The 20,580-nt window shown below is 42.0% G+C and overlaps 1 protein-coding gene across 1 annotated transcript; it reads right to left on the bottom strand.

Annotated features, from left to right (window-relative positions):
• Positions 1 to 1,569: 1,569 nt before the first annotated feature.
• Positions 1,570 to 20,163, bottom strand: limd1a (LIM domains containing 1a). Its single transcript, XM_056381541.1, has 8 exons — positions 18,185 to 20,163; positions 13,273 to 13,374; positions 8,925 to 8,992; positions 7,705 to 7,767; positions 6,725 to 6,855; positions 5,618 to 5,669; positions 3,744 to 3,812; positions 1,570 to 3,095 (listed from the first exon to the last, which is right to left on the bottom strand). The coding sequence occupies exons 1-8, from the start codon at positions 19,422 to 19,424 to the stop codon at positions 2,961 to 2,963; spliced, it is 1,860 nt and encodes a 619-aa protein (XP_056237516.1). The 5' UTR covers positions 19,425 to 20,163; the 3' UTR covers positions 1,570 to 2,960.
• Positions 20,164 to 20,580: the final 417 nt, after the last annotated feature.

Raw genomic sequence — 20,580 nt, 5'->3', positions numbered from 1 at the left:
ACTTTGCTGCACGTGCAAGGAGCGACTTCTTTTTCTTCTCTCTGAACTCTTCAGCTCATCCCTTGTTTCGCAGCATGTTTTTGTTACGAACCGATACACGGGCTGTGTGTTAGGTGCACGTTTCATCACGTTCTGATGTGGCGTTGGCGACGGGGCCGGTGGTTCACCTGCTCACCTGCTCACCTGCTCACCAGTCATAAGCGACCCGGGTTCGAGTCCGACCCGCGGCCCTTTGCTGCATATTAAGAGCCGGCTTTAAATACTGCAGGGGGCTGGTTGAGTTAATGAGCTCGTCTGAAGCAGGTGTGCAGGTGGTTTGGCGGGAGCAGGAGTCTGGAGGGCCACGCCCAGCAACAGACACACATACACAGACAAAGACAAACTGGGGACAAAGAGGACACATGAGGAACAGCAGGAACACAGGGGAGTGAAGAAGATGCACATAGTATTCTGTTATATATTATTACATACATTCTATTCAAATAATAACTGTATTAATAATAACATATTGTATTTAATCTATTCTGCTCCATTAAATTACATAATAATATAATTTGTACATTATATACAAGCTATTCTGTCCTGTTCTACTCTCTTCCAATATTCCTGTTGATTCATTGTTGACATATATTTATTTGATTACAATAAACACCCACTGATTGCACAGATTTTATTATTGCACTTTTTAAAAATGTATTTTGCAACGGATAACACGTCTGACCTCTAATCAGAAGATTAAAGGTTCCTGGCTGGCTTCAGGAAACTGACCTAGTCTGACCTAAGAGTCAGAGATGGAGGCAATCCCTGTTACACACTGAAGCTGCAATTTCATATAGTGATTTTTAGTACAATTTCTACATATAATTTATTGGGTGATACTGGTTATCAGGCCATTCTAGGTTTGACTCCTGGATGTCTCAGTCCTCCTTTTAAACACCTGATTTTTAACCTGGTCTTACTCAGTATGAACATGTTCAAAACGCCGGCCACACATTATGTATTCCTTATGTTCATCTACCGTAAACTTGTCGCTAAATGTGTACAATTTAGAACAGTATTTTGGTTGCTGTGACTTTTGGCAGTATATCAGAAACATTTAGGTTCAGCCTCTGGCTTGCTCCCATGCTTCCATGTTTTTTGAAAAGCGATACTTGTTTACCAGAGGCAGAGCTCAAACCTCCAAACAGCATCACTTCAGCAGCCACTCCTGGCTCCAAGTGCATAATCTGCAAACAACCACTCTGCTTTTTCAACTTTGAAAGTTTAAAAAGTGTGTGCTATCAGCCCATGTCTGCAAGATGAACACTTTTTTGTTCACCCACAATCAACATGGCAGTTCAAGGGGCTGCAGAGCCAGCATGCAGGCTCCTCTGGTAATACTGACATAATCAGTCACTACTGAATGGACACTTACAGCGATGATGTATTGATGTTACTAAATATTAAGAATTTGTTAAAGTAACACTGTCTTGACTGAAAACAGGATATGATTTGGTTTGCTAGTTGAATTGACTGTTTTCTCCAGTTAAAAAAAAAAAAAACTCAAGTCAGTCAAATCAAAAACATAAGTTAGTCTATTGCAATGCATTTATTAAATATTTTCTTTACAACAATCATACGTATATGTTTACTCTTCATTTTCATTTTCAGTTGGCTATGACATGAGGACCTCAAATGACAAACAAAGTATTAAGTTAGTAAACTGAAGACATGAATAACATTTGGATGGCAAAGGTAGGTACTTCCCACTGCAAATCAAATTAGTATTGAAGGGGTTTTACACACAAGTCAAAATGAAACAATTGTAAATGAATATTGGCCTACAATATATATCTTTTTTTAAATATACAATGTTTCAAATGTAATAAAATACACAGATCTATAGGTCTAATACCAACCTCTTCATAGGTGCAGAGAAAACACACATCTATCTCTAAGTGCTTGGAACAGGCTTCATGTGACAACAAATAAAGGCTGTTGATTCACTACAGAAATGTATTACCTGGCAATCTTCAGCATTCTTACTCAGACTTAACAAAAAGGAAGTCATAAAAATGTTCTGAGTTTGAGTTTATAAAGGCAGAGCAACCTGCACTTCCATGAATTGGTTGTGTTCAAAATGTTATTAGATGTTATTTATTGCCTACCAGTACTTGCATAGTAAAAATGAACAAAATTGTTGGCTCTGTGTGCAGGTCAACATACTCAGAATTCACAAAATGTCTGCGTTGTCTAATCCCCCAACACACAACACAGCCACTCTGTATCTCTCTTATGTATAAATAGGCACTATCTGTTATTATTGCATTAACTGCACCCCCCCCCCCATCCAGAGTTGAACTGTAGGCATCCAAAACAAAAGCCACTACTGATTACATGAAGCAGAGTGTCGTATGACTGATCCATTATTTTCAAACTTCTGAGTGAGCAGCTGTCTCTCCTTTCTATGTGACTGAAACATAATGTACCTGTGATTTGTGTGGAGTTGACCGACACATAATTTTTTACAAAGGATCATCAACTTTGGACAGAAGAGTTACAGATACACTTTGAATTGTAATTTCACAACAGAGGTGTGAATGTGAAGTTGAAGGCACACTGTATCTAAAACAAATTGACTATAAGATATTTACACAGCCAATGCAACTGATATTTACATAAAAATATTCTTAAGGCAAAACTTCTGCAGAGTCATTATGTAGCAGGTACGGCGCAATGCTTCGCTTCATTCAGAGTAGGGCTTTGGTGTATTACAATACTTCATTACTGGGTCATAACCTTTTTAGGTTCTGCATAATGGAGACTTCATTAACACCCCTGTCAAAATACACATCAAACCACAGTCACTTAATCAATCAATCCTCTACAACAAGAATTGTATATCCACTTCTGCAGTTCAAGTCACTCTTTGGCAGTTCTTTCTGAAATCCACCAGGTGTCTCCCTTCATCTACAGCAGTGTTAGTAGGAGGCGGCGGTGATGGAAGAGGAGCAGCCAGGCTCAATGTGCTTCAGGTGGCAGGAGTGGCAGAGAAGGTGGCCGTTCAGAGGGTAGCACCGGTGACCCTCCTCGTCGTTCAGTTCCAGCTTACAGTCCTAAAAAACACAGAGGATGAAAAGGATGAGAGGGACGCCTCCACTGAAAGAGCCTGAACACACAGAAAAGAGGATAATCGGTCTCACCTCTGCTCTGTATTGACCTCATTTCCAACCACTGAAAGATTGGACAGCAGTAATTGCCTCAGAATTGTACAAATACAGGCATTTACAAGAGGTTTATCTCTATACTTACGAAGAGATTTAAACTTCTCAACATTAGTACATCTCTAGATCAAAGATTCCTTTATCTGTCTTATGGCCTTCAGTTTCAAGAAACGTACAGATGCTCCTCTTTGAACCACTTGAAATATGAACAAAAACCCACTCAGAGGGCACAGCCTATCAATAGTTAAACTCTACTTTAACAGGGAGCCGCTCCTCACAGCCCACTGATTTTTATTTACATGAAGTGGAAGAACAGCAGCTGTCAATCAGTCTTTGGCAAAAAAAAAAAAAAAGACGAGGCACTTCAGTAAAAAGATGAGATAGTGATGATGAGGTGTCGCATACCTGCTCTCCTCAGCAGTACGTAATTATCTCCAAGACTGTAATTAAGATTGGGGATCTACTCATTATCATTTCTCTTAATGAGCCATTTAGAGGGTCCCTAGCGCAGTGCCAGTAAGCATGCATGTTTCTACCCACCTCACAGTGATAACATTCCACGTGATAGTCTTTGTCCATGGATACAACTCGAATGGTTTCATCAGACCCCTGGAAAGAAATTCAGACAGACAAACGCAACTGAAGTCAGTCTCGCCAGGAGCCACTCCACTGTCTGATTCTGTTCAACTTCTCAGTGTGACAAAAGCTTCAAAACATCACACAGCACACTTGTGTAAGCCAAGAGCTGAGTGTTCTGTACTTTAAAATATTCTTCTGCATTACAGTCATCCCTTTAAGCGTGGAGTCATTCTGTTGCTGCATTATCAAATAAAGTTTCATTACATTTTTTGAATTTATTGTTGAAAAAAAAAGGAAAGAAAAAGAAACTCAGAACCTTTGTGACAAGAAAAGGACTTATAAATCCTACTGGCTTACTGTAGACACAAAAAATATCACCAGTGGGAGTCAACGCTTGTAGCAAATCATTTACGAAGATCTTGTATCTTAATCTGAACAGAGTGTGCTCTTTGTCCTCCTGATTTTCCATGTCCACACGGAGATAGCAGTCGTTTTTTTTCAGTTATCTTTCTTTGGTTACAATATCACAATATCAGCCTGAGAGGGACCTCCCCGGAACATCTGCACAACGGTATAGACTAAGCCCCTTAGCCCTACAAACACACACGCACGCACGCACACGCGCGCGCGCGCGCACGCACACACACACACACACACACACACACACACACACACACACACACACACACACACACACACAGAGTACCTCTCCTCTACATACCGGCTTCGCTGCTTACCAAAAGGGGAGGGCAAGGGACATTCCAGCAAAGTCGACTCTAATTTTGGACATTTCTTTGCTTTTGCCAGCATGTCCTGTGTGTGTGTAGGAATCATATGTCTCCCTAGAATTGCCCTGTTCTTCCTTTACACCACATCAAATCACAGCACAGAGATATTAGGCCTAACACTGTCCTGACCTGTCGTCTAGTGGGAAATATGGTTCTATTGAACTATCTGCTTTTTCAACAACTAAACCCTGAGTTAGGGTCATAAGTGAATAAAAATGAGGGGATAAAGATTTATAATCTGCTGAGTTCCTGCTAGCCGAAGGTCCACAGGTAAAGGTGAACAGCCTCTAGATGATTCACACCATGAAATTCATGTTGCGCTCCCTCTCAGTGAAACCTCTTTGACAGGGCTTGGGGCTAAAACACTACCACTGACACTGTACACACCATCTCTGTCAGCCTTTGCTCAAATCTGGCTGTTACCCAACTTACCCAAGAGGACCGATCTTCTACCACTAAGGGTATTTTAAGTTTATGCTTAATATCTTAAGTTATCAGGGTCAACTGTGGAATGTAAACTTGTAAACTGAGAAGCATGGCGTTTGTGGCTGGGTAACAGGTTGGTTCACTGACCATGAACCACAACATCCCTGGTTTGGCCCTTTGCTGGACGCCATTCTCCATCTCTCTCTCCTGATTTAATGTCACCTCTCTTCTGTCAGATCACTAAGAAAGGCATGACACATTCTGCTGCTGTAACATGACACAATAACCTTCCCTCCCAGGAGCATACTCACACAAAGTACACAATGGGTATGCGATATGTGGATAATAGTAGTGCTGTAATACTTATCAGAACATTATCTTAACATCAGTGTGCTGCAATAACCACTTAAGCTCTCCAAATCATATGATAAAAACGTAATCCAGACACAAAGCCATAATCATACACATTTCTAAAGATATATATCTTTTTTAAGAATTAAGATCTTAAGCTTTGGTAAATTATACTCATAACTGATTAAGACATGTGATCAACTACTTATCAGAATAATTTAAATAATTCCATTATAACCTAGTCATAAACACAGGCTGATGTTATCTTACCTCTGAGGGCAGGATGGGCTGGTTACAGGCTGCACATTTAGGGGCCAGGACCCTGGGAGAGTGAGATGGAGAAAGAGACAATTTTTTAAAATAAATTTGTTTAATCTGCATATAAATAATTGATTCATCATTAATGTACTGAATTCAAATTCAATCTAACCAAAGACTATAAAGGTTAGAGTTCATAGCTGATGTCCCTCTCTCAACCTTTAAACCCATTTGCCCTCCTCCTCTTTCTCTCCTGACTAACTCGATTCAAGATCCTGATTCGACTCAGGAGATGCCAGGTTTGCAGATGTGCTGGCTTTCCATCACACACGTGATTCCCCAAATCCAAAAAGGAGTAGAAAAACAAAAAGCAAAATGAATTCATTATTTCCACACACATGGCTGGCACCTGGATGTCTGAGGAAATAACAAAGGGCCTCTCAGTGTGGTTGGGCATGACTGTGGCTAAAAGTCAAACACATACTGTATACACAATAAGGTTTGTCTGATTTAATCAACGTAGAGAACATGTGGGAGCTGCCAGACGGCGATCAGCCATGTGCTCGGGTGTGCGGTACATGCTGTCCCAGCAGAGAGAAGAACGGCTGCAACTGTAGAACCGCTGAGGCACTACAGGTGCTACTGTTGATGATTCGCAGTTAAGCACAGTCTCTAAAAGTGTGTAACAGGCGCAACATCGATTTTCCTCACACACACAAAACCTTGATTTTTCATTCAGACATTAGAGGCTCTGTATTTTTCCTTTCAGAGCATGTTACTGTTGAGTTTAGACGAAAGGAGCTGTGGCCGCACGCCACTCTTCACACCTCTAACTGGACAGTGATCCTTTCTCCCTCCCCCTGACTCTGCTTTGATCCCTGACTACACTTCTCATGTGTCTGCCACACGTGTCAGAGAAAACCTCTGTCAGCCGGCGCAGACCTTCTCAACCTGATCCTGCAATAGCAAGGGAAAGCTGACGGGCTGTGCTGTGATTTAACTTGGAATATGAAACTAAAGACTTTTTTTCCCAGTGTCATGCTAAACTAATTTAACACAGATAAATTCAGGTCATGCGCTCATGTTACTTTGAACTACTGGATAACAAGTGGCACTCACTTGTGGTAGTCTTTGACACAGTAGATCTTATTTTCAGTGTCCACAGTGAAGGGCACTCCATCAAGGCTCTCATTACAGACGACACAGCGGAAACAGCCAGGGTGGTAGGACTTCCCGAGGGCCTGCAGGATCTACAGAGAAATAAACGAGGGAAGAATATCAGGAAATCCATCCTCTTGTTTCATTCTGCTATTTCACATTTCCTCACTATTTGAATTAAAATAGTCTTTGCCTTTAGATTAGATTAATTTTTAATGATTCCTGTGGGGATATTGAGTCATCACAGCAAACAAGAAAAGGACAAACTTAAGAATAAGAGAGAGCAACCAAGAGCAACAAGTCATCACACCTACCAAATAAAACTGAAAGAAAACCACAGGAATTAAGTAAAAAGAAAAATCTGTATTCTTTGACAGATTTAAGATAGAGGCAAACAGTATGTTGTATGTGACATAAAGGAACATCTACATAACATAAAAACGCTCTCAGTGATCATGCCCAGCAGATTTCTGGTGTGAGATACGGCATGCTAAATTTGCAGATGTGAGGATAAGGCAGCACAGTAAAAGCTGAGGACTCTCCTTCATCCCTGTCTGCTGGATGGAGGTCCTTTAAATGCTGTGACACTTCCTGACTTCATCAAATGCTTTCTGTGTGTCTGTTTTTGTTTTTACCCATGAGACTGTGTGTGTGTGTGTCTGTGTGTGTGCACGTGTGCGTGTGAATGTATGAATATAAGAGAGCAAGAGATGTACATACAGAGCCAACACTTCCTCCTGAGTCTTTATCCAGATGTGCCCACAGAAAGCTCTTTTGGTGAAGTAACACTAAGTTTCTGCTGAGATTACCTGGCTCTAACCCACACACTTGAACACACACACACACACACACACACACACACACACACACACACACACACACACACACACACACACACACACAAAAGCACACACAACTGGAGAGAAGTAACAGACACTCACCATGTCCATAATCAGATGTCCACATGCGTTGCACTTGTCCGCAGACTGCTGGAAACCGGAGTACTTTAACAGACAGAGACAAAACGGTGGTGATGTCATTGGAATTTGGTTTTTCAATGGATGACTGAAATCTCTGACTCTGTTTCAAACTGAGCACTGAACAACTCCACTGTGTCTCATAGACATAATCCCAAGTAGCCTATTTGGTTTAGCGTGTAAAATACCTCCTTTAAACAACATAAAATCACCACTTTCCCTCTTTGAGAACAGCATCTCTGTAGATTGTAATTAAAAATAGTAACAACAAACAGACTGTGCGTGGAACTTGTTACAAAAGACAGTGAACAAGGCCTTTAGGATTGACTATGGTATGGTTCTTAAAATTGGCATTTAAATGATACAGTATTTGAATCAGTCAACTCAGCTTCATTATCCGTTATTATGTTTGAGCGGTGTTGGTTTGCAATGGCCACACTAACAGACCAGGCAGGAGAGCAGATGTAATTAACAGCACATAGAGGGAGCAGAGCTGGAGCAAATTAAATTCAGTATAAATTTTGATTTTAATTGAGCAACAGAAAGCTTTCGGTGGAACAGCGATTAGATATGGTTTTATACGGAGAGGGCTCTTGAAGTAAACACAAACAGAGCTACTGAAAGTGTAAATAAGAGGATGAGTTGGGGAAGTACTTGCAGCAAAACAAAGTGTTGTAATAGGATTAAAACACAGTGTTCAGACTGGCTGCAAAATGTGCGCTTTAAATTGAAATTGAAATTGAGAATTAAAATGAAATTGCAACACATTATACCAGGGAGTTTCAACTGTGCTTCATGTACATCCAAAGAAAGTACGTAGAGTCATACTGCACTAGTGTGAATGGCCCGCCTGCCCTCCACCCTATAAACCATAGCAAAGCAGCTTCTCCAGTTACTGACCTCCTTCCAGTCCCACCCAAGGGAGGGAACTGATATCAATCAGCTGCATTAGATGCTAGAAACTGGGCCACAAGGTGAAAGTCTAAATTGTATTTAAGTTGGATGCATTTAAGTAAGTAAGAGACCTTATTGAACCTGATAATGGTGATTTAAAGCAACAATTCCTAGTTAATCACAATTACAGAGAGATCTGTAAAACTTCCTACAACAGAGATATGGATTGGGTGAAGTCACAGCAAAAGTTAGAGGTATACTAAATATTGATTGTGTATTGACCAACTCACCAGAAAGTCTTCTTCACAGAAAACCTTCCCTCCGACGTAGTAGAAAGCCTTCCCTCTCAGCCTTCGACCTGCAGAAACAGACAGAAAAGTCTTATTCTTGAACAATACAAAGCAGGATCTGCACCTGGAACTCTCAAAAACTGCCTGTCAGAAAGAAAAGAAATGTTTTTGTCATTATTGAGATATGATAAGTAGATTAGAACAAGTCAATAATGTGACGTTGAAACGCCTTCATGAAAAATCTTGCAAAATCATGAACCCGGTCTCAGAAAATAGTTACAGCACTAATGCATAAAGACCATGGTGATTAATTACAGCCATTCGAAGGTAATGGACCCTCTTACAATATTCATTATATCCTGCTGAATCCCAAGGAGATAAATCAAATAAACTGATCTATGGTGAGCTAGTGTCTTAATATAATATTACTGGGACACAGAGCAGGCTTCAGTAGTACATGGAACACATCTGGATCAAACACGTGGGGAAAATGCTGATTAAATCCAATTACTAGACAGGTGCAATAGATTAAACACTCTGCTCTATTGGATTTCATGGCAACCACAGGCCAAGACCTACAACTACCCGCTATTCTTCCTCTTTGTTCCTTTCTGGTGTCTTTCCACATGCTGGATGTGCTTCCTGTCTGTCTGTGTGTTTTAATCGTTCTATGGTCTGGATCTGACTTCTTATAGGTAGTTACACACACACACACACACACACACACACACACACACACACACACACACACACACACACACACACACACACACACACACACACACACACACACACACACACACACACACACACACACACACACACACAGTAAAAGCTCCCTACTCACTTCACATATAGCTATTCTTGCCCAGGTCCCACAGGAAGAGGGAGCATTCCTCACATTTTCCGAGTGGGGAGGTGAGAGAGGGGAAAGCAGGGAGGAGGCGGTGGGGGTGGGGGGGGGATTAACCTTGGTGAACAGGAGCCCTCTTTATCTCCCATCTCACGCTCTGTTTACCTGATTGCTTGTATCCAAATAGACACATGCAAAAAAGTAGCCACTAAGAAACACAGCTCATGTTATTTTATTCTTAAGACAGCAGAGAGCTCTCACTATTAAGCCATAAAGGGCAATGTTGCAAGTTGTTGAGCAGCATTGAACCACTGGATTTTTTTTTGGTAGGGATTTTTGTCTCCATGTGATAAACTACTTAGATTTGTTGGGTATTTAATTTGCTGGATTTAACAAAAACAAACATACAGAGTGAAGAAAATGACTATACTCGTGTAATAAGGAGAACAAAGAGCTCAGTCAAACAGATTGACTTGTCTTCTCTGTTCTAACACCCCTACTGCTGTCTTTAAATCACTAGACAATAAATTGATGACCATATTTGACTGTCTGGAGGTGTAAAATAAAGAAATAAACTCCTTTTCTCTGAATTATATGGAGATAACAACAAAGAAAAAAACAAAAAAAGAAACCCCATGATTCATCCTTTTAAATAAATGTCACATGAAAGTCTCTGAACCAGTTATTCACAATTACATTATCTCACATTAATAGAATAATAATGGTCACATAGCAACCAAGGCTTGCAAATACCTCAGGAGGAGACAAGTTATTTTGATCAGGCTGAGGTGTTGAACTGGCCTTGGGTAATTACAGGCAGTCAGTGTTGGAACTGTGTCCCTTAAGGAAAAAGGGAAGGAATGAAGGGGATGAAAGTGAGATATGGGCCATTCCTCTTCTTTCCATTCGTGTCTTTTTTTCCCAGTGAGTCACAGAGGGAAAGCTCTGAGCTTTGCAGAAAGATAAGAGCTTAATTAAAGTCAGGAGTCAGGACTAACTGTTTGAAAAGCACCAGAACAATGTGTGACTATTGCACTTTCATAAAAATGTAAAATACCTGAGGGACAGACCAAAACACACAGCCATTTTCTAATTAAAACATTCTATGGATTCCCCTGTGTAATCCCATTCAGAAAATAAGCAATTCACAATGACCCTGCCATGACTTCCTAATCGAGCCTTGACCCTGTTCTTTCCTGCGTGTAAATTAGTCAAGTGAGACATCTCAGCAAAAGAGCTTTTATACCAATTTCCTATTTGTACACTGTATACTCTGACATTTAATCTCAAGACAATTAATGCCCTGCTAAAGATATGTATGTACGTTTAATTGACAAAGTGAAAAACCTCTGTGTATATAGAGGAATTCTTTCTGGTAGTCTGAATTCTCTTTGACTGTGAACAGCACCTGGGACGTCTGGTCAAGGCCCTGACATTCTACCCACCAGATGTTAACATACCAGTGGATTCAGAACCAATCAGATCCTTGTTTGTATTCTCCAAAGACTGCAGACTGGCTGGGATAAGAGGCTGATATTATGAAAGCAGAAACTGAGATGGGGACTGTATACCAAACCTCTTGCTTGTATTGCTGCTGTATGAAAAAAATACCTCAAACACTTAATGTAATTACCATACAGCTGTAAAGCCATTTGCACCTGCAATTCATTTTACATATAAATATACTGGAAGCAAATTTGAGAGAATCTTTCTTTTTCCTGCTATGTCCCTCATTTCAGAGATTTGTTGACTACTGAGTAACCCAATCCCCACATCTCCAACTTGAATTGGGTTGTACCGTTAACTGTTTGTAAACAGTCAATGATTAGCCGGGAAGGAAGCCCCCCTACAGCGAAGTGCTGAATCCCAGACACGCCGCCTGAACTCCCCTAGCCAAGAGGAATGTATCCTGCCTCTCAGTCACCTTGGGGGAACTGGTTGAGTCAAGGCATGGAAGGAAGTTCACAGTCATAAAGACTTGTTATGAAACTCATCCAAGCGTTTTGGAGGAAGATAAAAAGGGATGCTTAATGTTAAAGCACTGAATATTTGACTGCATCATGTTGTTTACTGTGTGGGTACAAGCATGAGTGCATGTGAACCTGTATGTGTCAGTGTGCCCCTGCACGCTGTGGGTTGTGTGCTACCACTGAATGGTCTCGCTATCCCATACTGTACTCCCGTCTTATTGCGCCCAGCTGACATAACAGCACCCAGTGTGCTCCTGGTGCCCGACCTACAGAGGGGCCCCTATGCCTGCATTCCTCCCCAGCTGAGATGCTTTTCCCTGGGGCCACTCACAGCAAACACAACCCTTATGCCCTCACATGGAGCAAGGTATGAGTGTGCAGCCCCTCCATCTTCTCCCCCTGTTTAGACATCAGTTTTAATCTGAGCCACAATGTGTCTCCTCTTTCCCATCTCCTCGTACTCACACACACACACACACACACACACACACACACACACACACACACACACACACACACACACACACAGGAAGAAGAGTAAAACAAAACACAGAGATGTTAATCATACATTTGAGGGAAAACCCAGTAAGGTCAAAGGTGCTGCAGAACGAAGGGTCTGAGTAGAGGTCACCACAGTGCCGCAAATTCTCCACATACCCACCATAACTGGGACAGATTTTAATTAGTAAGAGTGGAGAGCCAGGTCATGCTTCAGCTATAGAAATGTACTGCTTTCCAGAAAGGAAGCTACAGGTCAGTCATACATTGGACAGTGCAGACAGGGTGATGAACCTCTGGTGTGATGTCTGATTGGACCTAATTGGTCAGGTAAACTGTCTAAACTGACAAAATGAGACCAAAAACCTGGCCAGTGCAGCAATAATTTCCACCAGACAGTTCACTTTGGAGAAGTTAAAATTTTATGTAACGTCACCTGTATTATATTTTGTGTTAGAACAACATCTCTTAGCTGTTCCACCACATGTGTAGTTTGTTTTAATGTACTCATTCTTTCTTAAAAGTTTAAATAGTTTCTGCCTCAGGGAATTACAATACACACAGCAAACAAGTTGTTGCATGCTTTTGTCATTAATGGTGTATTAATGGCAAATGAATACATACTGAAGTCCCACCTCACCTAAGCATGATCTAGTTTTAAAAGTCAACATTTTTCCGTTTCAAGCTCTGCACAGGATTTGGAGACACTATACACATATCAACTGACTAATGGATAACTCAGGTCTGCAAAAAGTCTTGCTCTGTGTCTTTGTGTGGGCTGGAGGAGTGACTGGCACACCCAGAAACCAAACACCAGCAGTACAGAAGTGTAATCCCTAAATAATTGTGTTTTTGTTCGGGGGCAATGAATGACTGAAAAAGAAGGTACCACTTTCATTTAAGAGGACAGGGTCTTTGGCAGCCCATTAGTCAGGAGCTGACATGAGCTTTGCATGTCAACCGACCGATGAAAAAAGGTGAAAGTGTTTGAATGGACTTAGTGAAGTGTGTATGTGCATGTACTTACTACAGGCACTGCAGGTGAAGCAGCTGTCATGGTAGAGGCTACCCATAGCCTGGCAGGCCTGGTTGGCTCCATACACTGCCTTGTTACATTTGACACAGACTCCTGCAACACAAGACAGGATATCACTGAGACAGAGAAGCCACACATTTAAGTAATCTGTCATTCATTTAGAGTGCATCTATACATTTCATGGACTGACTGCCCGTCAGCACACGAAATGATGTTGTAACACACTATATGAACACATACTGAATCATAGAATAATTATAAGACACAAAGTCTGATACAAAGTTAGATTATTGTAGCAGGATAAAGGAGAATAAAGAGTTGTGGAGGCTCTGATCCAGATTCAACCAGACAAAATCAATGTAGATGGAGAAAAAACATCACAGAAGTCAGGAAACTGAGTAGTGGGATATATCATCGAAGGGGGAAATATATCCCCATTTGCTTATTTGACTTGGCTGAGACACTGAGAAGTCTGTTAATAAAGACTGATAAAAATCATAGTGTTTCTAACCTAACAACACACACAATCCGTGTGGCTTCATATTGAGACATTGGGAGTTTACTTAATATTAATCCATTCACTCATCCAAGCCAAATAGATTTGTAACAGATGCGGAGAGAAAATTAATATTGAGAAAAAAGAAATAGAAATAAAAAGCAGAAAACAATTGAAAGTAAGTGTTCACTTTTCTCATGTGTTGGGTGAAGAAAACCACTTCCTACCTTGAAATGAATTACATAATCCCTCCTTTGACTTTGGACAGCTCATGAACAACACGGGGTTTCCATGTGATCAATACATAACTTTTTTTCTTTTTTTTTATTCTGGAGCTACTTAAGATGAACACTACTGTCCTGACACTTCATGTCTTTCATCACATCTTTCATCACTCCTTGTTCCTGTCAATCTCCATCTCCCTGTGAGCATGAACTGTATGACATGGCGTGATATGATAATTGACATACAGACTGTGACAAGTGACAACCGCCATCACTGCTGACCCTAATGGGTAGTCAGCTAGCTGCTAAATCAATCAGATACGGTATGATATTACCATCCAATCAGGAAGTATTAAGGTAAATTTGCAGCAACTGAAGGGTTGACAGCATTACTGGAGGTTGAAAAAATGAGACCATGAGTTTCTATTATGTGTGTGCATATGCATGAGATTATTTGTGTGTGTGTATGTTTTTATAGAAAAACTCCCTGGAGACAGAGAAGTGGAGCTCAGCACAAGAGCCCGGCCCGGCCCAGCCCAGCCCGGCCCAGCCCAGCCCAGCCCTGGTCTTCCTTGAGCACTGACAAAGAAACTTCTGTTTCCACTTTATCCAACACACATCACGCGGCTGCCTCTTCCAAAAACACACACTGTTACATTTTTATAACCTTCTTCAAATGTTTCTCCTCAAAGATGGTCAGTAATACAATATACAATTGGGCTATATATATTTCAGCTAAAGCTCTCCTAACACCACAACAGAGGACACATCATCAGGGGCGCCAATGGCTGGAAAGAAGATTTAGAGATAATAGAGGGATATTATTAGAGAGCAAAAGAATGTAGCTCTTATGTAAGCTATTTTGTTTACATGAAAACACAATAAAGTTGTAATGCCCTCGAATTACTAAAATGAATGTGTGAAAGGTCTTTTTAAATCACGTTATTTCCAAGCTTTTTTTCTGTAAATGTTTCCTGTAAACAGTTCTTGTCTGAGAACAAACAACTTAAGAGGAATGAGATTCTCAGGAAAACAGTATACATACAGTAGAGTACACAGTACTTTTTCAGGATCTGACACTGGGCCAGCAACATTTTTCCTTTAAATTTTTATAGCTTTGATTTGTAAGCCCCATGAGAACAAAAATGCAGTAAAAGTCAATTTTCTCTTCTGAGGCAAAAATTCCTTGTTTTTGCGCTAACCTCCTCGCCTGTTGGGCCACTACAAATTTGCTTTTGGCCAGAGTCCCATATTCCAAAACAATGTGATTATTCCGGGGCCTGGCTGCAAGTGGGGGGAGGGGAAGCAAAACATTGAGCCAAAACTTCACCCCTCCTATCACCCCCCCACCCCCCACCCCTCACCTTTCCCAGCTGTCAAAACTCCCAGTCGATGGCCAAAATGCCACTGAATGAAAACTAAACCCTTGACACACATTATAGCAGCTACTGACTGTTTTCAGTCTTTCAGTTAACCCCAAGACTTCAGATTCATTACACATCCACCAAATGATAAAACATTGACTATAAACATAGGAAACATATGTACATCACTAAAAGTTACTAAAAGTTAGACTAAATTCCATCTATAACGCATCCACCCATGATCTGTAGAAAAACTGTGCATATTACACTCCCATTCAGTGAAATGTGTTTATGCTGTGTCACCTATGGCATCATTTTCTAACTTATACCACAATAGCACATAGTCAGACACCGCACCCTAAAGTGACATAGCATATTAAAATCATACAAATACTGCAGGCCATATATTCATACACACACTGCCACAAAGACATGCATTTGATTATATCACATTCACACACATAAAAGTTATCCTCCAAAAGCCCGCCAAAGGAGAAGCCAAGAATCCCTGGGAAGAGTTAAGACGAAGCTTTCCACTCCGCAGCCAGATGGGATAAATTAATCCTCCATCTTAACGCAAAACTAAATGCTCCACTGAATGTGTGTGTGTGTGTGTGTGTGTGTCTGTGTGTGTGTGTGAAAGTCAGAGGATGGGGGTGGGGGGGTAAAACACTGGGATGTCCCACCACTTCTTCCCTCTTGGATGAACTTGTCTATAAATCTCACATCCTCTCAGGCTCTTGTGGCCAAGGACAAAGAAACATCGACAAACTTGTCCCTAAATCTCTCTGTTTGTCTACTCATCCATTCAGCTACACCGCAGGCACCTCTAAACTTGTCTGGGACTCCCCTCCCCTTTTCATCTTAAGCCCTCATTTCTAAAATTCTTTGCTCTCTTCCTTCAGACATTCCTCAGTGTTCCCCTGGTGCAGCTGTTTGGCACGGGACTCATTTTCCCAGAACCTCCAGCTGCAGTTATGCCAATCAGCATTGGATGTACAGTTGGGAACTCTGATGGATCCAAGCCCTGTGTGTAAACACAACTCGCTGGATAAGTTAAATACTGCCATGGCAACGGTAGAGACTTTTAAAAGAACATTACATTTAGCCCTGATGCAAAGAAACATTAACTTCCAGTAACCTAACCTTAGTCAAAAATGTACAAATGTAACAACACACTGAAAGTGCTCAAAAGTTTGAAAAGTGTCTTTTTCATATTTTTCTACGCAGAATTATGGAGACACTAAAGTTCTGTGAACAAAGCTTGCCTACACAAGTTTTTTTCTGGCATAAAAGCATGACTCAGAGGATGAGCCATGTTCTGGTGGAAAACTCCTCACAGGAACCGTGCGTGGGTTATGTGCAAACGTGTGTGTGTGTGTGAGAAAAGACATGCACAGTGTTACTTTAAAACCTACACTTCTGCTGATTGCGCACTGTACTCTCCCACAGCTCTGTAATATTCACATCACTGTGCTATTCATGAGCCTTGTCGTGACAGTGACGTACACCAGAACATCTTCCCTTATATACCAATATAAGCACACAGGGGGGCTGAGGAAGGCTGAGAATTACAATCGTGACATTCCAGCAGGAAATTCCTCCTGCGAGGAGGCGAGGGTGGGCTGTGTGTATAAATGTGTGTGTGTAATGGGGGTGCTTTGTGGCTTCAAACAAGACATCACCAACCTTGCGTTCTCTCCCCTCCCACTATCTTTCATTCGTGAAGTGGGACATCCCGTTTTCATGAATGGCCTTGGCTCCAAACACCTGGCCGACACGTGAGCACCAGCCTTCTCTCCAACAAAAACACACTCCCGGCAGGATACAGTATATCTTCCCTATTTAGTGCATCTGCATCTGATGCCACAACAAAGCATGTACATTTTTCCATGTTGCATTAATTTCCTGATAGAGCCTCTATAGTGAACACGGAGCAGCTGAAGTACAACAGGCACTAACAAGAGTGATAGTACTCTGCTGATGCTGGGCAGCATTGGTTACCCTTCCCTAATGTGCCCTCAAATCCAGAACTCACAGTCACAGTTGATGTTACTAATTACCATTTTCATTGTGGCATGTGTTCATCACATGCACAAGCATGCATGGCATGCTCACAAAAAGAGTAATGGGAAATGTGCAAGCACAGGTCTGCAGTAATTACGTCATATGGGAAACAGTGAATGCGACTGTCAGTCACTTGACAGTGGAAGGGATATTAAAACAATCACGGACTAAATGGAGCACCGACCCTGACAGAAGTGATCAAGATCTAGCTAATGACTTAAGTCATCAATGTTGACTCAATAGTAACCCATTACATCTGTTACTTCTGTGAGGAGATAAAAGGGCAACATTCCTCTTTCTGTCCTCAGCCCCACCTTTTACTGCTCTAGGGTTTGTAGCAACTGCCAGAGGGGCAGACAATGAATCATTTAAAAGACGACATGAAACAAATTAGAAAATTATTCTGTCTGCATTCCACAGAAGAAAAGAGAGAGACCTCCTACAGCTTCTGCCTAATAAATTCAGCTATTTTATCTCCAAAGACCATTGAGAATGCCATCAAACAAAGACATAAGACAACTGGAATGCCCTCCTGATTAAGTCATACATAAATATTGTGTGTCCGTCTCTGTGTAAGGGAAAGATAGAAAAAAGATGACAGAGTGACAGTGTGCATATGTAAATATGAAATCAAAAATAAGTGGATTTATGTTCTGATCTGTGGGTGGGTGGTTCTGTCATTCAATGGGCCTTACAGCTGTGGTCTAACAGACAGACAGAAGCCCCCTTGTTGGTAGTCTGAAAAGTCTTACCAAAGTAGTCTGCCTTTGGTTGGGCATCCATCTCTTTTTCCAGGCGTTTAGTGAGAGCTTCTAATTTTATTTCAGCAGCAGAAGGCCCCTGTTCAGGGGGTTGTGTGAGGAGAGGCTGGCAGGTTAGCTGGACAGGCTTGGGGGAACATGGGACTTCAGCTTCAACTCTGGCAACCTGTCCATAGCTAGGTATTTGGCTCTGAACTTGGCCCTGGCTGCTGCTTTTGGAGACATTGCCATGGCTCAAGGTAGCGGATATCACCTGGACTTTGGGTTGAGGTGTCTCAGAAGGTGCAGGCACGATAGGGGAAGCTGGCACAGGACCATTATGGCTAGTAGAGGGTCTTGAAGTTGGAGAAGGTGGTACATAATGGGCTGCAGGCTGTATGGAGGGCTGCTGCACATGGAAATCAGCTCCTCCTGTGAAGGCACTCAGAGGCAGGGCTGGGAGTAGGTCTGGTTTTGCTGATCCAGAAGGCTCTCCAGCCCATCCTATGGCTGGCCCAGCAGAGGAGGGTGGACTCCGGTTTACAGAAGGGGTGACGACCTGACTCTGCTGGGATGGAAGACTGTTGACGGTGGGGGGTGCAGGAAGGCGCTGCGGCTGCTGCTGAGATGCACTGTTGCCCCCAGACCCAGGCAAAGATGGGGAAAGCTGGCTCTCTCTGGATGGGGCCCAGGCAGCCGGCTGGCTGACCGGGTGACGAGCATGTGTGGGCGCGCTATGAGACGCGTTTCCTGGGCTGGGGGGAGTAGGGGTGTTGTGCTGGTATGAATGTGGCTCTAAACGCTCCTTATTATCGTAACTGTTTCCGTAGCCATATGCCCTGCCGGCTGCAAGTTCAGACTGGATGCCTGTGTGTTGTTTCTGGCCGTCAAACTGTGCGTACGGACTCCCGGTCGTGGTGCCCGGCACAGGACCAGAGAGGATCGGGGGCTTCGCTGCCGCTTCACCCGGCTGTCTGTAACTATTGATGGGCGGTCTGTCTTTAGTGTAATATGTGCTGTTGTGACCCCCATTCATTCTAATGGCCTGGTTGTTTTTTGCTATCTCCTCTTGCTGTTTCTGCATGTGTATTTTAGTCATTTTGGAAGCAAAAACTCTTCGTGTCTCTTCAAAGTCTGGGTTATTTCCTGCGTCCCTTCTCATTCGAAATAAACCATCTCTGGATGCTTCATACATGTTGAGGTCCTCGATAAACTTACTCGCCTCCAGTCCTAAATCCTCGTATTTATCCATTTTGAAGATACTTTGTGTGTCCGCTTCAATAACGTTAAGTTCCAACCAATTATATTTAAAAGCTAAATATTAGCTAGCAGTCTGTTAAAAGTGATAACTTCCAGAGTGAATTATTAGCTTACAGTCCAGCAGCTCGCAGTCCTGACAGGAGACAAGCGTCCAGATCCAGAGTGAAACTTTTCTTTGTTATTTCCAACTTTCCCGTCCCTTAAATCGTCCGTGGTGAATAAATAAAAGTTTAAAACTCCGCGTCCTCTTCGGAGAGAAGTGTCCGACCGTCCAGCTCAGCTCTGGCCCGAACAAGCCTCCGTCTGTCTGGTTTTAACTGTGAGCAGATCCCAGATCCGATAGCCTGGACGACCCCACCACAAGCTGCCCCCTCCTCCCGCTTTACAGTCCCAGCGGGGAACCTTCATTCAAAACCTTATACTCCGCACCTCTGTCAAGACAAAACTACTTCAGAGTAGTTAAAATAGCTCATATGTGGTTAACATCGCGACGGTTATCTGATAAAAGTAATTTACTGTTGACGACCAGACCGTGGGATAACCGTTGGAGCACGGACCCGTACGTGGCCACCGGTCGACTCGACGGTTGGGACTGAAAACATGGAACAGTTTGTTTTTAAAGGCGCAGCGCTCAAATTAAGCTACAAGTAAAAGTAGAGGTGATCACACGTTATAAATAACTAGCTGTATGTCTAGTTTAAACTAGCGGAACCTGGGGGCGGAATTTTGTCTATTCTTTCTGTTCCACGACAGCTAAAACCGGACCTTTACATCCTGTGTCATCTTTAATAAAAAATATCGAGAACAAGTTGACTCAGTCGCTTCTCTTTGAATCAGCAAATAAAACTTTAGCGTTTTACTTTTGCTCCATAAAATTAAACGACAGAACTAAGGAGATTTTTCTTTGGCTAGTGGAGGAATGTAACTAAATTTACTTAAGTAATCTGGCTCTTTACTCCATGAATGTCACAGACAGTTGGTTATTAAGATTTTACATAGACTACCAAACATTTGATATGCTTATAAAATATTAAACTAACCAACAACATATAGGCTACAGCACATATTCAGTACATTTGGCTAATAGTAGGCCAAATTACATTATACATTTAATTAACACTTCCAATTCAGGACTTATTAGATCAGGA

The sequence above is a fragment of the Seriola aureovittata genome, chromosome 7, assembly GCF_021018895.1.
Source record: "Seriola aureovittata isolate HTS-2021-v1 ecotype China chromosome 7, ASM2101889v1, whole genome shotgun sequence".
In the NCBI taxonomy this organism is placed as follows: domain Eukaryota; kingdom Metazoa; phylum Chordata; class Actinopteri; order Carangiformes; family Carangidae; genus Seriola; species Seriola aureovittata.
The sequence above is the reverse complement of the archived record's forward strand: the minus strand, read 5'-3'. Positions and strand labels throughout refer to the sequence as shown.

Coding starts and splice junctions, on each gene's coding strand:
- limd1a (XM_056381541.1), bottom strand. CDS start 19,424: ATGGATAAATACGAGGATTTAGGACTGGAGGCGAGTAAGTTTATCGAG. Junction 8,993..13,272: donor CTTCACCTGCAGTGCCTGTA/GTAAGTACATGC, acceptor CTGTTTCTGCAG/GTCGAAGGCTGAGAGGGAAG. Junction 5,670..6,724: donor TGTGTCAAAGACTACCACAA/GTGAGTGCCACT, acceptor TCACTCTCCCAG/GGTCCTGGCCCCTAAATGTG.